The sequence below is a fragment of the Aquarana catesbeiana genome, linkage group LG01, assembly GCF_042186555.1.
Source record: "Aquarana catesbeiana isolate 2022-GZ linkage group LG01, ASM4218655v1, whole genome shotgun sequence".
In the NCBI taxonomy this organism is placed as follows: domain Eukaryota; kingdom Metazoa; phylum Chordata; class Amphibia; order Anura; family Ranidae; genus Aquarana; species Aquarana catesbeiana.
In genome coordinates this window covers 772,569,202-772,590,020 of record NC_133324.1, presented here as the reverse complement: position 1 = coordinate 772,590,020, position 20,819 = coordinate 772,569,202, and the positions used below count along the sequence as shown (strand labels likewise).

Below are 20,819 nucleotides of genomic sequence, written 5' to 3'. Positions count from 1 at the left end.
ATGAAATTTCAAATATTAAACATTGGGTTCACGTAAACCTAAATTAAAGATATATATCATTTCCTTAGTTACTTTTGTAGGTATTTAAATGATTTATACCTACTATACATATTGTTTACAAGTAGAGTGTATATAGGTCAAATAAATTCTGATAATGAGCTTTAATCGTAAGGTGGAGAAAAGGAAAGAGAAAGAAGAAAGAGGGTTGAAAGGTAGAGGTATGGTCCACAAGGTTGTCCCACTCGTCAGTTTATTATTCTTTTTAGTTCTCTTTGAAGCCTTAGAATGGGTGTCTCTGTAAGTCATTTAATCTGTTACCATGGCAACAGGACAGAGTCATTGAAGTTTGACAGGAACTGTTGTTTTATCCAAGGATGCCAAAGTTTTTCAAATTTTGGAATTTGATTTTGATCGATGGCAACCATCTTAGCATGGGACATTGTATTATTCATTCTGTGAATTGTTTCTGCTAGTACCAATGTAGGAGATTTCCATGCCTTGGCCACTGTTTGTTTTGCAGCCGTTATTAGTTGGATCATAAGTTTGAATTGAGAGAGTGTTAACCATTCCGGTTTTAGATTAAGTAAAGTTAAATATGGATCTGGTTGTATTATTTTTTTAAATATTTTAGATGCAATCACGAAGACTTCCTTCCAGAAGGTTTGGATTACTGGGCACGTCCACCATATGTGTAAATATGTGCCTATTTCTGGGCATCCTCGAAAACAAAGAGCTGAGGTATTAGGTGAATATTTTGCCACTCTAGCGGGTACAAGGTACCAGCGAGTTAGGACTTTATAATTTGTCTCCAGTGCTAAGATGTTGGGTGAAGATGACTTAGATGTGAGCCATATGTTAGACCAGTCCGTGTCTTCTAAAGTTCGTCCCAGGTCTTCCTCCCACCTCTGAACGTAAGAGGGTCTATTAAGATTTGCTACTCCATATAATTGATTATAAAGTGATGAAATTGTACCTTTAGCAAATGGATCTTTTGTACAGATTGATTCAAAAATGGATAATTGGGATAATGGTGTATCCCCCTTTAGGAATGGTGTATAGAAATTTTTGATTTGGAGATATCTAAATATCTCAGAGTTTGGTAGATCATATTTTTCTCTAAGCGATGGGAATGAAAGGAATGATTTAGATGCTATGAAGTCATTTAGTGTCTGAATGCCTGATGTTGTCCAAGCTTTAAAAGAATTTGGGTAGATCCATGCCGGATAAAAGGCCGGATTTCTGATAAAATAAAGGAGAGGATTGTGTGGAGATTGTAACTGATATTTGGTTTTTAGTTTATCCCAGAGAGATAAGAAGTGTTTAGTTATGGGATTATGAATTTTAAAGCGGTCTTTAGGATCAAGCCATAATAAATTTGATATTAATAGAGGGTCATTTTCTGAAGCCTCTATAAATACCCATAATGGGATTTCCTGTTTTGCATGGTATTTGGACAGACTGGCCAAATGTGCTGCTCTGTAGTAGTTAGTAAAATTAGGGTATCCCAGGCCTCCTTTATTTTTGGGAAGATGTAGTGTGTGTATAGGTATACGTGGTTTAGAAGAGCCCCATATAAACGAAGTTGCTCTTTTTTGTACTATTCTCAAAAAATAGGAAGGAATTGGAATAGAGAGGACTCTGAATAGATAAAGCAATTTGGGTAGAATAGTCATTTTGATTGCATTAATCTTCCCTAGCCAGGATAAAGGAAGTTGCGACCATTGGTATTGTCTATGTTTTAAAATGAAGTAATAAAAAAAATTCTAAATATAAGTTTATTTCCAGGGTGCTGGATGATACTGTAAGAGGAGACTGATCTTTGCCAATTGTCTAGAGCAACCGGAGCATGTGATGCATGGGTGTTTTTTCTGTTGTAGGCAACAACTTCCATTAACCTCTTGTTGACCAGCCGCCACAGTTATACTGTGGCAGGTTGGCTCAGCTGCGCGAATTGCCGTAACTGTACGTCAGTTCGTGCACGAGGTTCTGTGGGCGCCCATTGGGAGCCAGCCAGCGGGTCCAGCAGACTCGACGTCCGCCGGCCGCCTGGGATCGTTCCCTGCATGACAGAATGGGGATCTGCCATAGTAAACAAGGCAGATTTCCATTCTGACAGGGGATCACACAGAGATCCTGTCTTTCTGCTGTGCAGGAAGATGGATCTGTGTGTTGTCCCAGGCAGCCCATCCCACCACACAGTTAGAAACACACTGAGGGAACACAGTTAACACCTTGATCACCCCTGATGTTAACCCCTTCCCTGCCCGTGCCATTAGTACAATGCCAGTGCATATTTTTAGCATTGATCACTGTAATAATTTCACTGGTTCCCAATAAAGTGTCAAAAATGTCATATAGGCATCCAATCTGTCTGCCAACAATGTCGCAGTGCTGCTAAAATCACTGGCGTGACGTCAGAAGGGGGCGGAGTCACTCAATTACATCATCGGGTGGCCCCACCCTTGACTATATAACAGCTCTCAAAGCCAAGAGACAGCAGTCGCCGGGAGGCCTCCCATCAAGGCGGAGCTTTTTAAATATTTTCTATCTTTTGAGTCCGTCAGGCGGCGTGATTTTTTAATTAAGGAATTGTCTGTTGTGGTTTTTACTTTTTGACAATTTTTTTGATAAATGGTATCGGGTACAATGTACCCGATACCCATTCACATGGGGGGGCAGGGATCTGGGGGTCCAGATTCTGATAAGCCTCCAGCCTGCAGACCCCGACAACCACCAGCCAAGGTCGTCGGGAAGAGGCCCTTGTCCCCTTCAATACGGGGACAAGGTGCTTTGGAGGGCACCCCAAAGCACCCTCCCAATGTTGAGGGCAAGCAGCCTGGTATGTTTCAGGAGGGGGGCCTGGTATGGATTTTTGGGGCACTCCACACCATTTTATTCTTAATTCTGTTATTGGGTTGCCCTTAACCACTTCAGTATACTGTATTATATACTCTGAACTGCACTATATTACTCTGAACTGTATTACTGTATATATACTACACAGACTGCACCATATACTCTGAACTGTAATATATATATATATATATATATATATATATATATATATATATTACACAGACTGCACTATAGACTCTGAACTGTATTATATATACTACACGGGCTGCACTATATACTCTGAACTGTATTATATATGCTATACAGACTGCACTATATACTCTGAACCGTATTATATATACTATACAGACTTCACTATATACTCTGAACTGTATTATATATACTACACAGACTGCACTATATACTCTCCACTGTATTATATAAACTACACGGACTGCGCTATATACTCTCCACTGTATTATATATATGTAGCGGTACCCCCGTAGGGGCTGCTAAGTGCTGTGGCCCACCTGTCACCCTGCCAGGCCTGGCGTTCACCTCATAGACACTCCAAGACAGAAAAACATGTGCTTGTTTTCATGTTTTATTGAGGGATTTGAAATTGGATGGGGTATAGGAAGTATGGGATGCACGATGGAATTTTGCAAAACTTGCTGGGCAAACTATATACACTCAGGTATATACACTCCATTTCTCCTCCTGCACATCACTTCCTTTCTAATTTTCACTCCTCTCTCCTCCTACACATCGCTTTCTCTCTAATGTTCATTCCTCTCTCCTCCTGCACATCGTTTGCTCTCTAATGTTCACTCCTCTCTCCTCCTGCACATCGCTTCCTCTCTAATGTTCATTCCTCTCTCCTCCTGCACATCGTTTCCTCTGTAATGTATATTCTTCTCTCTCCTCCTGCACATTGCTGCCTCTCTAATGTTTATTCCTCTCTCCTCCTGCGCATCGCTTCCTCTCTAATGTTCACTCCTCTCTCCTCCTGCACATCGCTTCCTCTCTAATGTATATTCTTCTCTCTCCTCCTGCACATCACTGCCTCTCTAATGTTTATTCCTCTCTCCTCCTGCACACTGCTTCCTCTCTAATGTTCACTCCTCTCTCCTCCTGCACATCGCTTCCTCTCTAATGTTCACTCCTTTCTCACTTCCTGCACATCGCTGCCTCTCTAATGTTTATTCCTTTCTCCTCCTGCACATCGCTTCCTCTCTAATGTTCACTTCTCTCTCCTCCTGCACATCTCTTCCTCTCTAATGTTCATTCCTCTCTCCTCCTGCACATCGCTTCCTCTCTAATGTTCATTCCTCTCTTTCCTGCACATCACTGCCTCTCTAATGTTTATTCCTCTCTCCTCCTGCACATTGCTCCTGCACATTGCTCCTCCTACCCATCACTTCCTCTCTAATGTTCAGGCACAGCTAGCACAAAGTGGATAGGCCTGACACTGGCCAGGCCTTAGCAAATGCCCTTTGCAGGCAGGGACTGCAAACCCCTATAGTGTAGCAAAATAGAAAGTCTCTGGTGCTAGCTGTCCTAGATGCGGCTACTGAGCCCAGTCAACCATCGCCGGGCTCTCCCAGCCCTTCTCGCCGCAGATGTCCTTCTCCACTGCCCATGACACCACAGTCCATTCCTCTGGTTCTGCACCCATCCCAGACTGTATCTTCCCAGTCCTCTCAGACTGCACTATATACTCTGCACTATATACTCTGCACTGTATTAAATATATATACACTACACAGACTGCACTATATACTCTCCACTGTATTATATATACTACACTGACTGCACTATGTACTCTCCACTGTATTGTATATACTACACTGACTGACTGCACACTACTCTAACTACCTGCCTAATCTCCATTAATTCACTATATATGGCTGCCGTGTAAGCAGCAGCCTTATATAGTGGCCATTGTGCTGTAATTGGCCAAAGAAAACAGGTCATGTGCATGCTTTAGCCAAACAGCAGCCGTCAATGCACTGCGATCTCAGTGCATTATGGGGTGCTCCGGAGCAGGCGAACTTCCTACAAGTCCCCCATTTGTTTGTTTGTTCTACGAACAAATGAACAGCCGCATCCAGTCCATCCCTAGATGCAATGATGCAACCATCTACAGATATATTAAAAAAGCCCTATACAGTATTTCAGAGCTTTTTTATTTGCTTCCTATTGAAGTGCATAAGGTCTTAAGGTTAGTCAATTTCTAGCACATATCTGCAGCCTATATTTTGAATATTTTGTGAATAATTTGGAGATTAAGGGATGGGGGGGTTTGTGGAATATGGAGTTGTGATTTTAAAGTGTTTTTGTGTACTCTGCTTATACAATTTTTGAAGTTTTAGGACAATACAGTGTCATACGGTAAAAAAAAAAACAACTCACAAAAGATGCTATTACATTTTTGTTACACTGAAAAATTTGTATAAAGTTGAGGACTTTAGCTTTTCTTGTACACGCAAACCCTTTTATATAACCTTCAGATCTTTTCTGGCTGCAACTTAGGCCAGCCATACAGTTGCGGGTTGCAGGAAAGAAATTTGCTTGATTCCCCCATCCACACAGTTATGCCCCGTACACACGGTCGGACTTTGTTCGGACATTCCGACAACAAAATCCTAGGATTTTTTCCAACAGATGTTGGCTCAAACTTGTCTTGCATACACACGGTCACACAAAGTTGTCGGAAAATCCGATCGTTCTAAACACAGTGACGTAAAACACTTACGTCAGGACTATAAATGGGACAGTGGCCAATAGCTTTCATCTCTTTATTTGTTCTGAGCATGCGTGGCACTTTGTCCGTCAGATTTGTGTACACACGATCGGAATTTCCGACAACAGATTTTGTTGTCGGAAATTTTATATCCTGCTCTCAAACTTTGTGTGTCGGAAAATCCGATGGAAAATGTGTGATGGAGCCTACACACTGTCGGAATTTCGGACAACAAGGTCCTATCACACATTTTCCATCGGAAAATCCGACCGTGTGTACGGGGCAATAGTGTTGATACAGGAACACCTCTTGCCGGGCCACTGTCTTCTCCCAGTGCAGGGGGGGAGCAGTCCCCACAGTGACAAGACTTGTGATTTTTGTTAGCGGCTATAGCAGCCAATAGCAATAATTGCAGGTAAAACCAGCATGCTGGTTGTACCCAAGTTGATAGACTGATCAACTTGGTACAATTAGCCTTCCCACACACGGTTCAAATCTCGCCTGATTCCTGCTGAACTGGCCAAGACTCAAACCGTGTATACTATTCAATTCAAGCAAATTTTGGCTGGATAAAAAAAATCAGGTGTGGCATTGTAAAAAATACTCAAATCTTATTGGAGTATTGGTGTGTTAAAGCAAAGAGGTAAAATGTAAAATGCAATCACTGCAAGTCTTTAGGTAATTTTAAAAATATCCTGGAACTGAAGCTGCAGTTATGTGCTTGGTATCATTTTTTTACAGGCAGCGATTGGCTGTTTAGTAAAAGTGGCCCTACAGCTACCTGATAATTTTTACAATAGTGAGAGGGGGCCCTGCCGCTACACAATTCATATATGTGAGGTATCTCTATGAATGTCAGAGTGAAACCAATAATTCTAGGGCCATAATTTACACCTAACTCTAAATTAATAACCTGTAAAGGCTTTTAAAGTGTCAACTATAAAAAAATGTAGATATTTTAGTTTGTCTATTTCAGGGACACACACAAAACACACAATTTTGGGTCTTGGCATTTTTGGCCTGTACTTACTTGACGCAACCTCATCTTTTATATTTTACAAAAAAGTGGGTATTAGATTGTGTTTGTGTCCACTAAAATACATTTTAGTGTAGTTTTTCCTGAAAATATGAATTTGATTAACAACTGCACAAATATTGTGCAACATAAAAAAATGCAAAAGCCACCATTTTATTCTCCATGGCCTCTGCTTTCAGAAAATATAAATGTTTGGGGAGTCCAAGTAATTTTCTGGCAAAAAACCCTCCTCTTTTTTCACATCTGTGTAAAAAATAAAAAAAAAAAGACAAACACAAAGTGGTTAAAGACATCCCCAAGCATGTAATTAAAAGATTGGTGTTTTTACAATGTTGTCCTCGAAGTCTCAAAAAAGAAAGACCCTCACCCCACAATATGGTATTTAAAAAAAAATTTAGTGCATTGGTACCTGTCACTGCCCAGCTCCCCTAGCTCTTTTTGACAATACCTTGCAAATGGTTTTAAAGATTCAACCTACCCCCCATTTAATACAATGGTGTTCAGATTTAAGATCACATTTTCACACGTGCTTTTCATTAATAAACATATACATTGAAAAGCTTTTCTAAGAATGCACATATTGTTCATGATGCACAATGTACAGCATTATCAAACACATAGAATATCTGCTTTTCTGCATTTCAAAGACTCATTTTCATTTTTGTTGGGATGTATATCTTAGACATACTGTTTACTAGTTACATCGCTAAAACTATGCTATTATTCTTTATGTATTCCATATGCTTACTAGTAAATTTGGAATGCAGGAGAAAATTCTCAGCTGTAACTCTGTAAAGTACTCCCAGCACATTCCACCTTCTCACAGGTAACAAAAGGTGGCTACCCAGTGGGCAGCAATGATTATAGTATAAGACTGCTAGCTCAAACTTTGAATTCAATTATGATTCATATTATTATCTATTCACCATCTGTTAAGAATGATACCGAAGTCTAAGAAGGAATCTGAGCGGGATGCCGATCTTCAAAAGAAGCATAGACTCATGTTCTCATAGATTCATGCTGTTTTCACCTTCGGACTATTAAAGTTCACTTTGCAACTTTCAGAGTTTGGAGATACTAGTATATAGATCATTCACAAAAAATACCAGAAGCTCAAGTTGTTTGAATTTATTTTCTGCTTTTATGTGTTCAAAGTTTTCCCCCTTTTTTTAATAGATTTAATAGACAGATAGTGTTGTGGGCAAAAGGGGTTTTTTCTTTATTGTTTAGCTGGCTTATTTTATTTAAATATTTGCTGTAGTGATTAAACAGCATTGTCACTGAATAGATCTTTTCTTAGTGTTTGGTGTCTGCAAAGCTCAGTAGTAACAACAGGGGTTCCTGTATATGATGCAAGATTGTAAAAAAGGTAACCTGCAGTGATTTCTTTACTACAGTATACCGGGAACACATTCTTTCTGCTCAACACATAACATCTTCCTTCAGACATAGCTGAAGTGCAATTGTTTACCTCACTCCCTATTGTTGCTAATCTGAAAAATCCTGTTGCCTTCTTTATTGTAATGCTTGCGCCCAAATTATAAATACCCTGTGCATCAAAGTATCTGTACTATTAAGACCCATAACTATTAAAACCCTGAAAGCCTGCCATGTTGAATTCTGATTGTTGATACATAAAGCAGACTGAAGAATGTGCACAGAAAGAAGAGCCTTCAGCCTTAGGTTTAAGCAGTAGCCTACCGGGCATTTTCCTCTTCCTGCCAAAGCCAATTTTCAGCTTTCATCGCTGTCACGCTATACTCAAACACAATTTTTATCATATTTTTGATAGAGATAGAGCATTCTTTTGGTGGTATGCCACTGGGTTTTTATTTTTTTCTAAACAAATGAAAAAAGACCAAACATTTTTGAAAAAAAGTTTTCCTTAGTTTCTGTTATAAAATTTTGAAATTTTTTTTCTCCTTCACTGATGTGTGCTAATGAGGCTGCACTGATGTGGCTGCACTGATGAGTACTGATAGGCTGCACTGATGGGTACTGATGAGACGGCACTGATGGGCATTGATAAGGATGAATTGATGAGGATCCACTGATAAGTGGCACTGATGGGCACTGATATGCAGCACTGGTGGGCACTGATATGTGGCCCTGATGGGCACTGATGGACACTGATAGGCACTGACAGGCAGCACTGATGGGCACTGATAGGTGGCACTGATAGGCAGCACTGGTGGGCCCCTATAGGTGGCGCTGATGGGCACTGATAAGCGGCACTGACAGGCGCTGATAGGGGACACTGATAGGCATCACTGATAGGCATTGACAGGCAGCACTGATGGGCACTGAGAGGCAGCATGGGCACTGATTTGCAGCACTGATTTGCAGCAATGATGGGCACTGAGAGGCAGCATTGATGGGCACTCATTGGCAGCACCGATGGGCACTGTAGGGGCTGCACTGATCATCAAGGCACTGATGATCAGTGCCCTGATTATCAGTGTAGATTTTCCCTGTGTGGATTGTCAGCGTGAGGAGAGGAATGCTGATAACCTGCAAAACCTGTTTACACTGTAATCAGCTGTGATTGGACACAGCTGGTCACATGGTAAAGAGCTGCTGTGATTGGCTCTTTACCCCGATCTGTGATCAGCTGTGTCCAAAGGACACAGCAATCACAGATCCTTGCTGATACGTGCCGCAGGGGGCACACGAGAAGTGCAACCACTGAAGGATGTCAATAGACGCCCTCCCGGAAATGTGCGACCGTGCTGTAGCAGACATTCAGCTATAGCACGGTTGTGTAGAGATTAACCAAATCACAAGTGAGGACCACTGTGAAGTGTTGCTGAAGTGGATTACATAGGCTAAATGGTAAATAAAATGGTCTTTCTGACGTAAAGTGTTAGTTGACCATTTTCACCAAAATTAAAAGGTAAATGAACACCCTACACCCTTCCCATTTCTCCAGTCCCCACTGCAGTTACCTTCATGGATGATTTGCTGCCATTGCCCACACAATCAGTGAAGTGGTCTTGGGATTTCCTTAGGCAGCCACGAGTGTCCATCAACCAGCAGGTTGAATGAAAAAAATGACTCAGTCAATCTTCCCTTCTGAGATATTGTATTCTGACAATAGGGAGACTTACCTGCCATGAGAATACAATGATCAGCGCTACCAGCTATAGCTGGTAGCACTGATTGAGCAGCAAAAATCTGAAAGGGTGATTGTACTGAATTTGATTGGTAGATCGACATTTGAATAACTTCTGTATAACTTCCCTGCCCATGGATTGAAATTTGTCAGGTCTCTGCTAAACTGTAAAATTTCAATCCATGTATGACTGTCATTAGGGCTTCAAGGATGATAGATCAGGATGAGCGCGTGACTAATGAGAATCACTCTAATCCTTCACAGAAGTTCTTCAGAAAAATTGGTAAGAACAGCAGAGCTTTCCAATCCCTGGACCACTGCACTGGCTGCATGGGCAGTGACAGCTAATTACCCACAAAGGTAAATGCAGCAGGGACCAGGGGGGTGGGGAAAGTGCAAGTTGTTAGTTCACCATCAACTTTTTTGTGAAAAGGTGAACTTAAAGTTTAAACTAACTTACTCTGGATAGCATTAGCAGTGGACTCATCTTTTTATTATTTTATTTTATTTTATTTTAGTTTAGTTTAGTTTAGTTTAGTTTACTTTAGTTTTGCTTATAATGATTGCTTATAATTATAAGATATAAATATATTCTTTATATTAACTGCATATATTCCAAGCAATATGTAAGTGTAAAATGTACAGATATTATTTACTTCTCAGAAAGATCATAGTGCTGCCCCTGACAATGCCTACATCTGTTTTTCTTTCCTGATTGATGAAGCCATCTTTGTTCAGGTAAAAACTCCAAAGACATGCTGGTAGGTTAATTGGCTTCTGTCCAAAATTGGCCCTTGTATATGAATGTGAGTTGGGGACCTTGGATTGTGGGCTCCTTGAGGGTAGGGACTGATGTGAGTGTGCGATGTATGTGTGGAGTGCAGCATAAATTGACGGCGCTATATGTGTACCTTAAATAAATAATATATAATAGAGGAGCATCTTAATGAGACACAATGTACAGGGATAGGGACAAATGTAGACACGCACCCACACTTACTCAGGTTGAACTGGATAGACTGGTGTCTTTATTCAGCCTTACTAACTATGTAACTATCGAATATTAAGGTCAGCATCTATGTCCTGGACTAAAGTGTTCGGAAAAAACACAGTCATGCAAATCTGGCACCTGGTATATATATGTCTGACATAAATCAGCCGCTGCTGCTACCTCCTTTCTTGTGACCTACTACAAAGTTACAGTGCTACAATCAAATCACTGGGAGGAGGGAGAATGAGGAAATGCTCCATACTGCCCTCAGCAGACTGACAATATCATTATCCATGATTCCTCCTGTCAGCTTCGCCAGTTACTTTCTGGATCTCAAGCACTGATTTTTAATGATGAAACATTTTTGAACAATTATACTGTTGCTGTATATGGTGACATGATAGGAATTTCTTGATGCAAACTTGCAAAGTTACTGAAAGACCCACTTTAAATATGTAAAAAAATACTTTTAGTTTAGTGACATCTTAAATAGGCAAATGCATTTGTGACCCCATATATAAACTCGATACAGTATTTTAAACTGAGTCTATAAATAAAGTCCAGGCAAGTACAATCAGCATACATTTGTTTGGAACCAAAGATTTACATAGCTGATCACAGCTGCAATTCTGGAAAGGAAAACACAGTAGCTAGATACATTAGTGTGCGTTGAAAATGTCTTCATAGCACTAAACAATTTGTTCCAGTCATATAATTTCTCTCATGCAATGTCAACTTTTATGAATAGACTCCAACCATATCCACAATAAGGAAAATGTAGATCTGGTCAAACAACTTTAATTACAATCTAAAGACTACATACATTGTCAAATGTTCACCCAGTGTTGCTAAAAGCAAACATGTAAAATAAAAACATTTGAATCTCATAGCAACTGATCAGAATGAGTCTTTTACTAATCTGACAACAGTACACTTGAATCTTTATTGTGTTTAGACAAGCATAACAATACAGCATTTCCAGTCACAAGAAAGGCAATAGTGAACAAAAACATGCTGATACATCTTCAAGGATTGAACAGATAACAGATACATCATGTTGTACATCAAAGTCAAGAAAGGAAAATAAAAAGAATAAAAGGAAAGGTACAGTTGTGCATAAGTTTACATACCCTGGCAGAATTTATAATTTCTTGGCCATTTTTCAGAGAATATGAATGATAACACAAAAAACTTTTCTTTCGCTCATGGTTAGTGTTTGGCTGAAGCCATTTATTATTAATCAACTGTGTTTACCCAAATGACCCTGATCAAAAGTTTACCTGGTGATTTGGGCCTAATAACATGCACATGCACAAGTTGACACAAAAGGGTTTGAATGGCTATTAATTGTAACTATCTCACCTGTGATCTGTTTGCTTGTAATTAGTGTGTGTGTATAAAATGGCAATGAGTTTCTGAATACCGTGTATTGTCTCATTTAACATCAATGACAGCTTGAAGTCTTTTGTGGTATTTGTGGATGAGGCTCTTTATCTTCTCAGATGGTAAAGCTGCCCATTCCTCTTGGCAAAAAGCCTCCAGTTCCTGTAAATTCTTGGGCTGCCTTGCATGAACTGCATGTTTGAGATTCTTGAGTGTCTCAATGATATTGAGGTCAGGAGACTGAGATGGCCACTCCAGAACCTTAATTTTATTCTGCTGTAGCCAATGACAGGTCGAGTTGGCCTTGTGTTTTGTATCATTGTCATGTTGGAATGTCCAAGTATGTCCCATGCACAGCTTCCTTGCTGATGAATGCAAATGTTCCTCCAGTATTTTTTGATAATATACTGCATTCATCTTGCCATCATTTTTGACCAAATTTTCTGTGCCTTTGTAGCTCACACATCCCCAAAACATCAGTGATCCACCTCCGTGTTTCATAGTAGAAATGGTGGCACTTTCATCATAGGCCTTGTCTTGCTGACTTGCAGTGTTTATGGTTGTGGCCAAAAAGCTCAATTTTGGTCTCATCACTCCAAATGACTTTGTGCCAGAAGTTTTGAGGCTTGTCTCTGTGCTGTTTGGCATATTGTAAGCAGGATACTTTGTGGCATTTGCATAATAATGGCTTTCTTCTGGCGACTCGACCATGTAGCCCATCTTTCTTCAAGTGCCTCCTTATTGTGCATCTTGAAACAGCCACACTACATGTTTTCAGAGAGTCTTGTATTTCACCTGAAGATATTTGTGGGTTTTTCTTTGCATCCCAAACAATTTTCCTGGCAATTGTGGATACAATTTTAGTTGGTCTACCTGACCATGGTTTGGTCTCAACAGAACCCCTCGTTTTCCACTTCTTGATTAGAGTTTGAACAGTGCTGATTGGCATTCTCAATTCCTTGGATATCTTTTTATATCCCTTTCCTGTTTTATACAGTTCAACTACCTTTTCCACAGAACCTTTGAGAATTCTTTTGCTTTCCCAATGACTCAGAATCCAGAAACGTCAGTACAGCACTGGATGAAAGATGCAAGGGTCTGTCAGGAGTTTAGAAACTCATTACCCTTTTATACACACCCACTAATTACAAGCAAACAGATCACAGGTGAGGATAGTCACCTTTAATAGTCATTCAAATCCCTTTGTGTCAACTTGTGTGCATGTTATCAGGCCAAAATCACCAGGGTGTGTAAACTTTTTATCAGGGTCATTTGGGTAGTTTCTGTTGTGATTATGATTTAAAAAGAGTAAACACAGTTGATTGATAATAAATGGTTGGGGAGACCTATTCCTTTATACCTCCCTTCAGCTTTGGTAGGGCCAGCAGGTCAAAACTTATCCTTGGGGTCTTATTGTACCATAAGAAGTTAGTGCAATAATTTTTGTATGTGGAGCGGAAGGCTGGAGGCAAGTAGGTAGTGTCTGCAAGACATTCATCTTTATAATGGCCAAAACCATAAAAAAGAGGTTTATCCCAATTTTGGAGATCAATTTGAATATCTTGCAAGGGTTGTAAATAGTTTCTGGAGTATAGTACGGAGAGCCAAGCTAGAAGCTGGATGCCAAGGTATATTGTGGTGTATATCTTCCAGATAAACAGGAAATTGGATTGGCAATATGTGACTGTTTCCAAAGGCAGAGTAATGTTTAACATGTAAAATTTCGAAATACTTAATCTTTAGGTTTGACAACATTTTGAAGAGGGTGAAGTCCCCTAGTAGGTACAGGAGTGTAATATGGGACTCCCTGAAGAAGAGAAGTATGTCATCTGCAAATGCGGCAAGCTTGAAGGTACAACCAGAGACTGGCAGGCCCTTAATACCTACATTAGCCCTAAAACGGCAAAGAAATGGCTCGAATGTCAGTACAAAAAGTATCGTTGTAAGGGGGCTGCCCTTATTGGTTCTATTTTGGATAGAGAAGGCGGTCAATAGGTGGCCATTGACTCAAACTTTCACAGTTGATTAGAGTATAACAACATAATGTAGATGAGCATGTGTTCCCATAGTCTTATGGCTCTCAACATCACTGCCATATAGTCCCAGCCCATTCTGTTGATTGCCTTCTCTGCATCCAAAGATAAAAAGAACCTGTGGTATTTGGAGGAGGTCAGCCAATGGTGTAAGTTTAAGGCTTTGATAATATTGTCATTGGCTTCCCTACCAAGGACGAAGCCTACTTTTTTACTGTATGTGAATTTTAAATTTAAAGTACTTTCTCTTCACCATTTTTCTAAACTGCTCAATAGTTCTTTTTTAATTTTATTGCCTTTACTTCTTAATGTTTTATTATCTCTGTGTTTTTTTCTTATTTTTTCTAAATGCCATCATTCATTATGTGAATTAAGCTCAACCCTATAGTCATGAAGCATATTTACCAAGAACATTATTTTGCAGCTAAGATTAATATTTAATCATTATTCCAACATAAATTTTTCCACTTAGACATTTTATTACCTGAGCGCAGTGCATCCTTCTGAATGTTGTCATAGTCATGCCAGTCTTTCCTTCTGAGGCCATCTGTCCATGTGTAGAGCTGAGCATCATTAAGTCCTATAGAAAAACCCTGCAGAAGGAAAGAACAGGACAACTTGTTAAATGTGTTAAAGGTAAGTATACAAATGTGCAAGTGTTATGTTTAGCATGCATGAGAACTGGGATGATCTCTAGAAAGTAATACTTTTACACATGAAGTCCGTGCAGGTGGTTTCTCTTCATAGGATATTATGTATATTAAATTTTGACGCTTTTCTTTCATAAAACATTTGCAAGTATAAAAAAATAGTTGAAAGCATTTCACAATATCACATAAAAACAGTAAAAATTTATATTTTTTTATAACTTGAAAACTAAATCAAATAAAGCTATTTAACAATAAATATTTTGTTAAAGGTTAACTCTGTGCAGATACAAAATATGCAATTTAATGCAACTCTGTATTTGTTTTTACTTCATTAAATTATTTCTTTTAAATACAAGCCATGTAAAACCCACAATTTGACTTGCTATCACCCTTTTACCATCCCTTGTATCACAAAACTTGGACAAGGTGGCATGAAAAACAACACAAGGAACCAATAAGCTGTGCTGCAGTGCTCATGTGCTAACAAGGGGCAAGCAGATAGGAGGAGAAAGCAGAATGACAGAGATTAGCTCATTATTGTGCTGCTTTTTCTGTGTAGTCGCAGGCTGGGAGTAGCAAAACACCTGCAAGTGTTGCTTATCTGCAGCAGAAAAGGTTCAGGTTACCTGCCCTGCCAGACAGATTATAGAGATTATAAAGATCACAGTAGAGATGTGTAAGGCCAGTCATAGACAGTCTGAATCCTGGCCAGTTCAGCAGGAACTGCTCCATATTTGAACCATGTATGGGCAGGCTGAATGTACCAAGTTGATGGATCAACTTGGGTACAGCCAGCCAGGTGGATTTACTTGCGATTATCGTTGGTGGCTGCTATAGCCACTAGCAAAAATTACTGTTCTCTCCCAGTGGGGACAGCTTCCACTGCCGGGAGAAGATAATGTCTCGGCAAGAGGCATTCCCCTGTCAGCATTGCCTGTGTTGATGGGGGAATCATGCAAATTTCTCTCCTGCAACCCGTGGTTGCAGGAAATAAATCTGCACTATTTATAGCCTGCCTTAAGCCCAGACTTATCATCTGTGTATTTAGCTGTTTTATATCAGCTTTAACACCTTCCCACCCGGCCGGATGGGATATTTGTCCTTCTGAGTGGAATGACATCCTCTCAGAAGCCGTTGCTTGCTTGGATGACTGCGGGGCCAAGCAGGGGCATGATCAATCACTGGCTATGTCTAGCAGACAAAACCAATGACTGATCACTATACCAGTCTGCTGCCAGTATCATGTGATCGCTGTGACCAATCACAGCAGATCACATTTCAATCCATTGTATACAATTATGTTGCAAGCTGTTGATTGGTCACAGTGATCACATGGTACAGACCGGGCCAATCACAACCCATCTGTACCAGGTGATTGGCTTTAGCCAATCACAGCTACTCACAACTAGGGATGAGCCGAACACCCCCCTGTTCGGTTCACACCAGAACTTGCGAACATGCAAAAAATTTGTTCGAACACGTGAACACCGTTAAAGTCTATGGGACACGAACATGAATAATCAAAAGTGCTAATTTTAAAGGCTTATATGCAAGTTATTGTCATGAAAAGTGTTTGGGGACCTGGGTCCTGCCCCAGGGGACATGGATCAATGCAAAAAAAAGTTTTAAAAACGGCTGTTTTTTCGGGAGCAATGATTTTAATAGTGCTTAAAGTGAAACAATAAAAGTGTAATATTCCTTTAAATTTCGTACCTGGGGGGTGTCTATAGTATGCCTGTAAAGGGGCGCATGTTTCCCGTGTTTAGAACAGTCTGACAGCAAAATGAAATTTCAAAGGAAAAAAAGTCATTTAAAAACTACTTGCAGCTATTAATGAATTGCCGGTCCGACAATACACATAGAAGTTCATTGATAAAAACAGCATAGACCTGAAGGGCCTGGTATGGAATTTAGGGGGACCCCCACGTCAGTTTAAAAAAAAATTGGTTCAGGGTTCCCCTGTGGGGAATTCCCATGCCGTTTTTATCAATGAACTTTTATGTGTATTGTCGGACTGGCAATTCATTAATAGCCGCGAGTAGTTTTAAATGACTTTTTTTCTTTGAAATATCATTTTGCTGTCAGACTGTTCTAAACACGGGAAACATGCACCCCTTTACAGGCATACTATAGACACCCCCAGGTACGAAATTTAAAGGAATATTACACTTTTATTGTTTCGCTTTAAGCATTATTAAAATCACTGCTCCCGAAAAAACATCTGTTTTTAAAACTTTTTTTGCATTGATCCATGTCCCCTGGGGCAGGACCCAGGTGCCCAAACACTTTTTATGACAATACCATGTATATAAGCCTTTAAAATTAGCACTTTTGATTTCTCCCATAGACTTTTAAAGGGTGTTCCGTGGCTTTCGAATTTGCCGCAAACACCCCAAATTGTTCACTGTTCGGCGAACTGGCAAACAGCCGATGGTCGAGTCGAACATGAGTTCGACTCGAAGTTGAAGCTCATCCCTACTCACAACAACTGAATAAATCAGTCTCATTCAGTGAAAATGGTTGCTTACACCATTGAAATTATTTGTTTATATTTACTAGCATAGATAGTATTTTCTGGCTCCGTTAGTCTTGCATTATTGTGTTTTGTTTTTAATAATTTCTAATTTCTTTACTCTAATGTGCTTTACTACACCAGATACTTTCAGTGATATGTTTGGACTTGGCTATTGACCCAGCATACTTGGATTCCGGGATCCTTGTTATTTTGTACTATGGCGGAAAATTCAATAAATATTATTAAACAAAAAAAAGAAAGAAAAAAGAGGTTAGGAATAGGAGAGTGGATCCAAAATACATTTTTATATTTGCACAGTGTAGCGGCCATTATGTGAAGGATTTAGAATGGTCACTTATATAAAAATTATTTAAAATCAATTATATGGATTAAATGGAAACGCTAATGGTTTGGGTAAATTTAATTTCATTTATTTTAGCTTAGAAGTTCTTTTAACTGTTACTTGTTTGCACATGATTGGGTATCAGCGACCCATCTCTGATTCAAACCTCAGACACAGCTGTATGGAGGGGGGTAAAAATGCAAGTATAAGTCAGCTTGAGCTAATCAGTTTCAGTAACCCAACAGCTATTTTTAACAAAATGTAAGTAGATTCTGGAAAACAAGAATCAAAAACTCAACCTGCTGGCTGTATTGAACATACAAATAATGTTTTATGTCATATTTGATATTTTTCTACTTTACCACTTGAGTACAAGCCTGTATATATAGTATCTCTGCCTTACCAGGCTATTTTCTCAGTGATAGTTTGACTGACAATTACCAATGTACTAAAATCGATTTAATATATCTTTTTTTGAGACAGATACAACTTTCTATTGGTGGTTTTTAATAACCACTGTTTTTTAAAAAAATTTACTATATAAAGAAAACACATTTTGAAAAAAAAAGAACTGTTCTCTCTCACTTTCTGTTTTAAAACATATCAAATAAAAATGCCCAAACTATACAAACACCCTAAAATGGACCCCTTTTTAGAAAGTAGACACCTCAAGGTGATTTTTTTTGGAAATGAAGAAACATGCTGTTATTGAGGTGGTTAAAACAGAGAGCTTGGTAATGGTGCACTAGACACATCATTAATATACAGGTCACACACCTAATTAGGAGGCGAAGGGGTTAATTTAAAGGTCCCATACTGTGGGAGGTTGGGTATTAGGGGGTTAATGTCAGTGGCGGGCAGTGGAAAATTTATTTGGGGGGGCGGCAAACAGTATGCCATCCCCCGGGTCGGTCAGTCGGTAGCATTTATCCCATCACTTGTGGCTTCCCCTGCTCAGCGGCGACTTCCCCTGCTCGGCATCTTCCCCTTGCTCGGCGGCCTCCCAGTCTCCTGATGTTCTCCTTTGGCTTCATGTTCCCTGGGTCATCACAGCGGCGGTGGCTTCCGTTTCCTACCTTCTCCTCGGCGGCCAATCAGGAGACTTCTCTTTTCGACCAATCAGAAAACGGGTCTCACACCTGCTTCTGATTGGCCGGATTGAGGATCAGTGTTTCAACACACTTGTTGTAACCTGATGTAACACGCCTGGGTGGGATTGGAGCGCATCCTCTGCGACCCAAGCCCAACCGATTTTGTAGCCTATTAGAGCCTCAATGCTATGCATGAATCTATCTATTAAATATAGGGGGTGGAGCGGAGAGAGAGGGTGGCGAAGTTGATTTTGTTTTCTTATTTTGTGTGTGTTTTTTTTTTTTTTTTGCCATGACTCTTCCTCCCTTCATGGTTTTTATTACTTCTATCATTTAAACCTTAGGACCAACGGAATGCTCATGACTGTCTGGAAACCGACAGGGATGTGCTCAGGTAAGCGAATTACGTCCACAAAACACACGCATACACACACACACTACCCATTGGAACAAGCTGTTCCTACCACTCAGAATTTAATGTTTGTCCCCTACCCTATTTCATGGGGGACAAAAAGCAGGGTAAGAAAACTCCCATAATACCACAGAGCACGTCCCCCTCGCCACCAGAGAAAGAATATAGAGGACTTACCTCTACTTTTACAGGTATGATTATAATTTGTTAACCGGTTACTAGGTTCAGCTTATTAAGGCTAAAGTTAATTATGTTAGATCACTACAAGATTTGGTTATTGTTTAACCTGGGTCAGAACGACTACTGTTCCACAGAACACCCTCCATGCTTTTTTATTCTTCCAAATGGGAATTATAGTAGTGGCTTAGGTATCCGTTTGTTACGCAACATTTCACACAAGTTGCAAGCTGGCTCATAGATCATTACACAGCCATATAGTACCCACATAAAGAACAGACAATTTTTTCTAGAAACACCTTCTCCACCAACGCAAAATAGAAATGTATAACCTAAGACACCCTTCACAATATACAGATCTCCCACTTCCTTACTACAAATGTATAGCTCAACACCATAGTCAGAAAAGGCACTATTTGTTAGTCGGGTACACAGTTAGGTTCTTAAACCATAAATAACAGAACCCCGATCTACTAATCAGGAAACTCCATTATCAGTTTCTTATGACCTCCTTGGGACACAGGACTTCCACCTTCTGTTGAACGTCACCTTCCACTCCCGCAACCAGCGGACTCAAGTAGACTCCGCTGATCCATACCGGTACCCCACAAACTTGATAAGTGGGTTTGCAGGCAATCCCACACAACCGGTTACCCCTTTGTATTCTCCCTTGCCTCACCCTCTTACACACCCTCCTCTTCCCTATCCCACTTCCCCACTCCACCTCGCATTCACACCTCTCCTCCTCTACGAATCACCCTTCCACCCCCACCCCCTTACCAACTACCTCCCAATCTCTGACTTCTCTTTGGAAAACCACATATCCTGGTACTCACGCTCTATATAGACAACAATGGCCTCTCGCCAGGCATTACCCACACCTACTTCGCTGAAAGTAATTTCTCTCAACGCGAAAGGTTTTAACATCCCTGAAAAACGATCGCAGTTGCTTGCGTACATGCGTAGTGTGAAGGCAGACGTGATCTATATACAGGAGACTCACTTCAGTAGCACAAATATCCCTAAACTGATGAACCATTTCTTCCCCCATTGCTATCATGCTACTTCACCAAATTCAAAGACGAAAGGGGTCTCTATATTTCCTTCCAAAAAAGTTCCCCTGCAAATAACGGACACCTTATCAGACGAACAGGGTAGGTTAATCTTCCTTAAAGGCACTTACAAACAAAGGCAAATTACCCTAGCAAACATCTACAGCCCTAACACTTCCCAAGTCCCCTTCTTCCGTACAGTGACAAGGGAATTGACATCCTTCTAAGAAGGCCTTTTGATCTTAGGGGGAGATTTTAATGTCCCCTTGGACCCGTTAGTAGACACTTCTACAGGAAAATCCCATCTACCGTACAGAGCCCTAAAGCAGATCAAAAACTGCCTGCAGGAATCATCATTACATGACGCTTGGCGTACCCTCTACCCAAAAGACAAAGAGTACACCTTCTTCTCTGCCCCACACAATAAATATTCTCACATTGAC

At 40.2% G+C, this 20,819-nt stretch overlaps 1 protein-coding gene across 1 annotated transcript in view; it reads right to left on the bottom strand.

Annotated features, from left to right (window-relative positions):
* GALNTL6 (polypeptide N-acetylgalactosaminyltransferase like 6) overlaps nt 1–20,819 on the bottom strand; it is a 2,428,129-nt gene that overhangs the window by 1,889,271 nt on the left and 518,039 nt on the right. Inside the window, exon 2 of the mRNA XM_073606417.1 lies at nt 14,621–14,729. Coding sequence (XP_073462518.1) covers nt 14,621–14,729 — 109 coding nt within the window. The remainder of the gene's footprint in view (nt 1–14,620; nt 14,730–20,819) is intronic.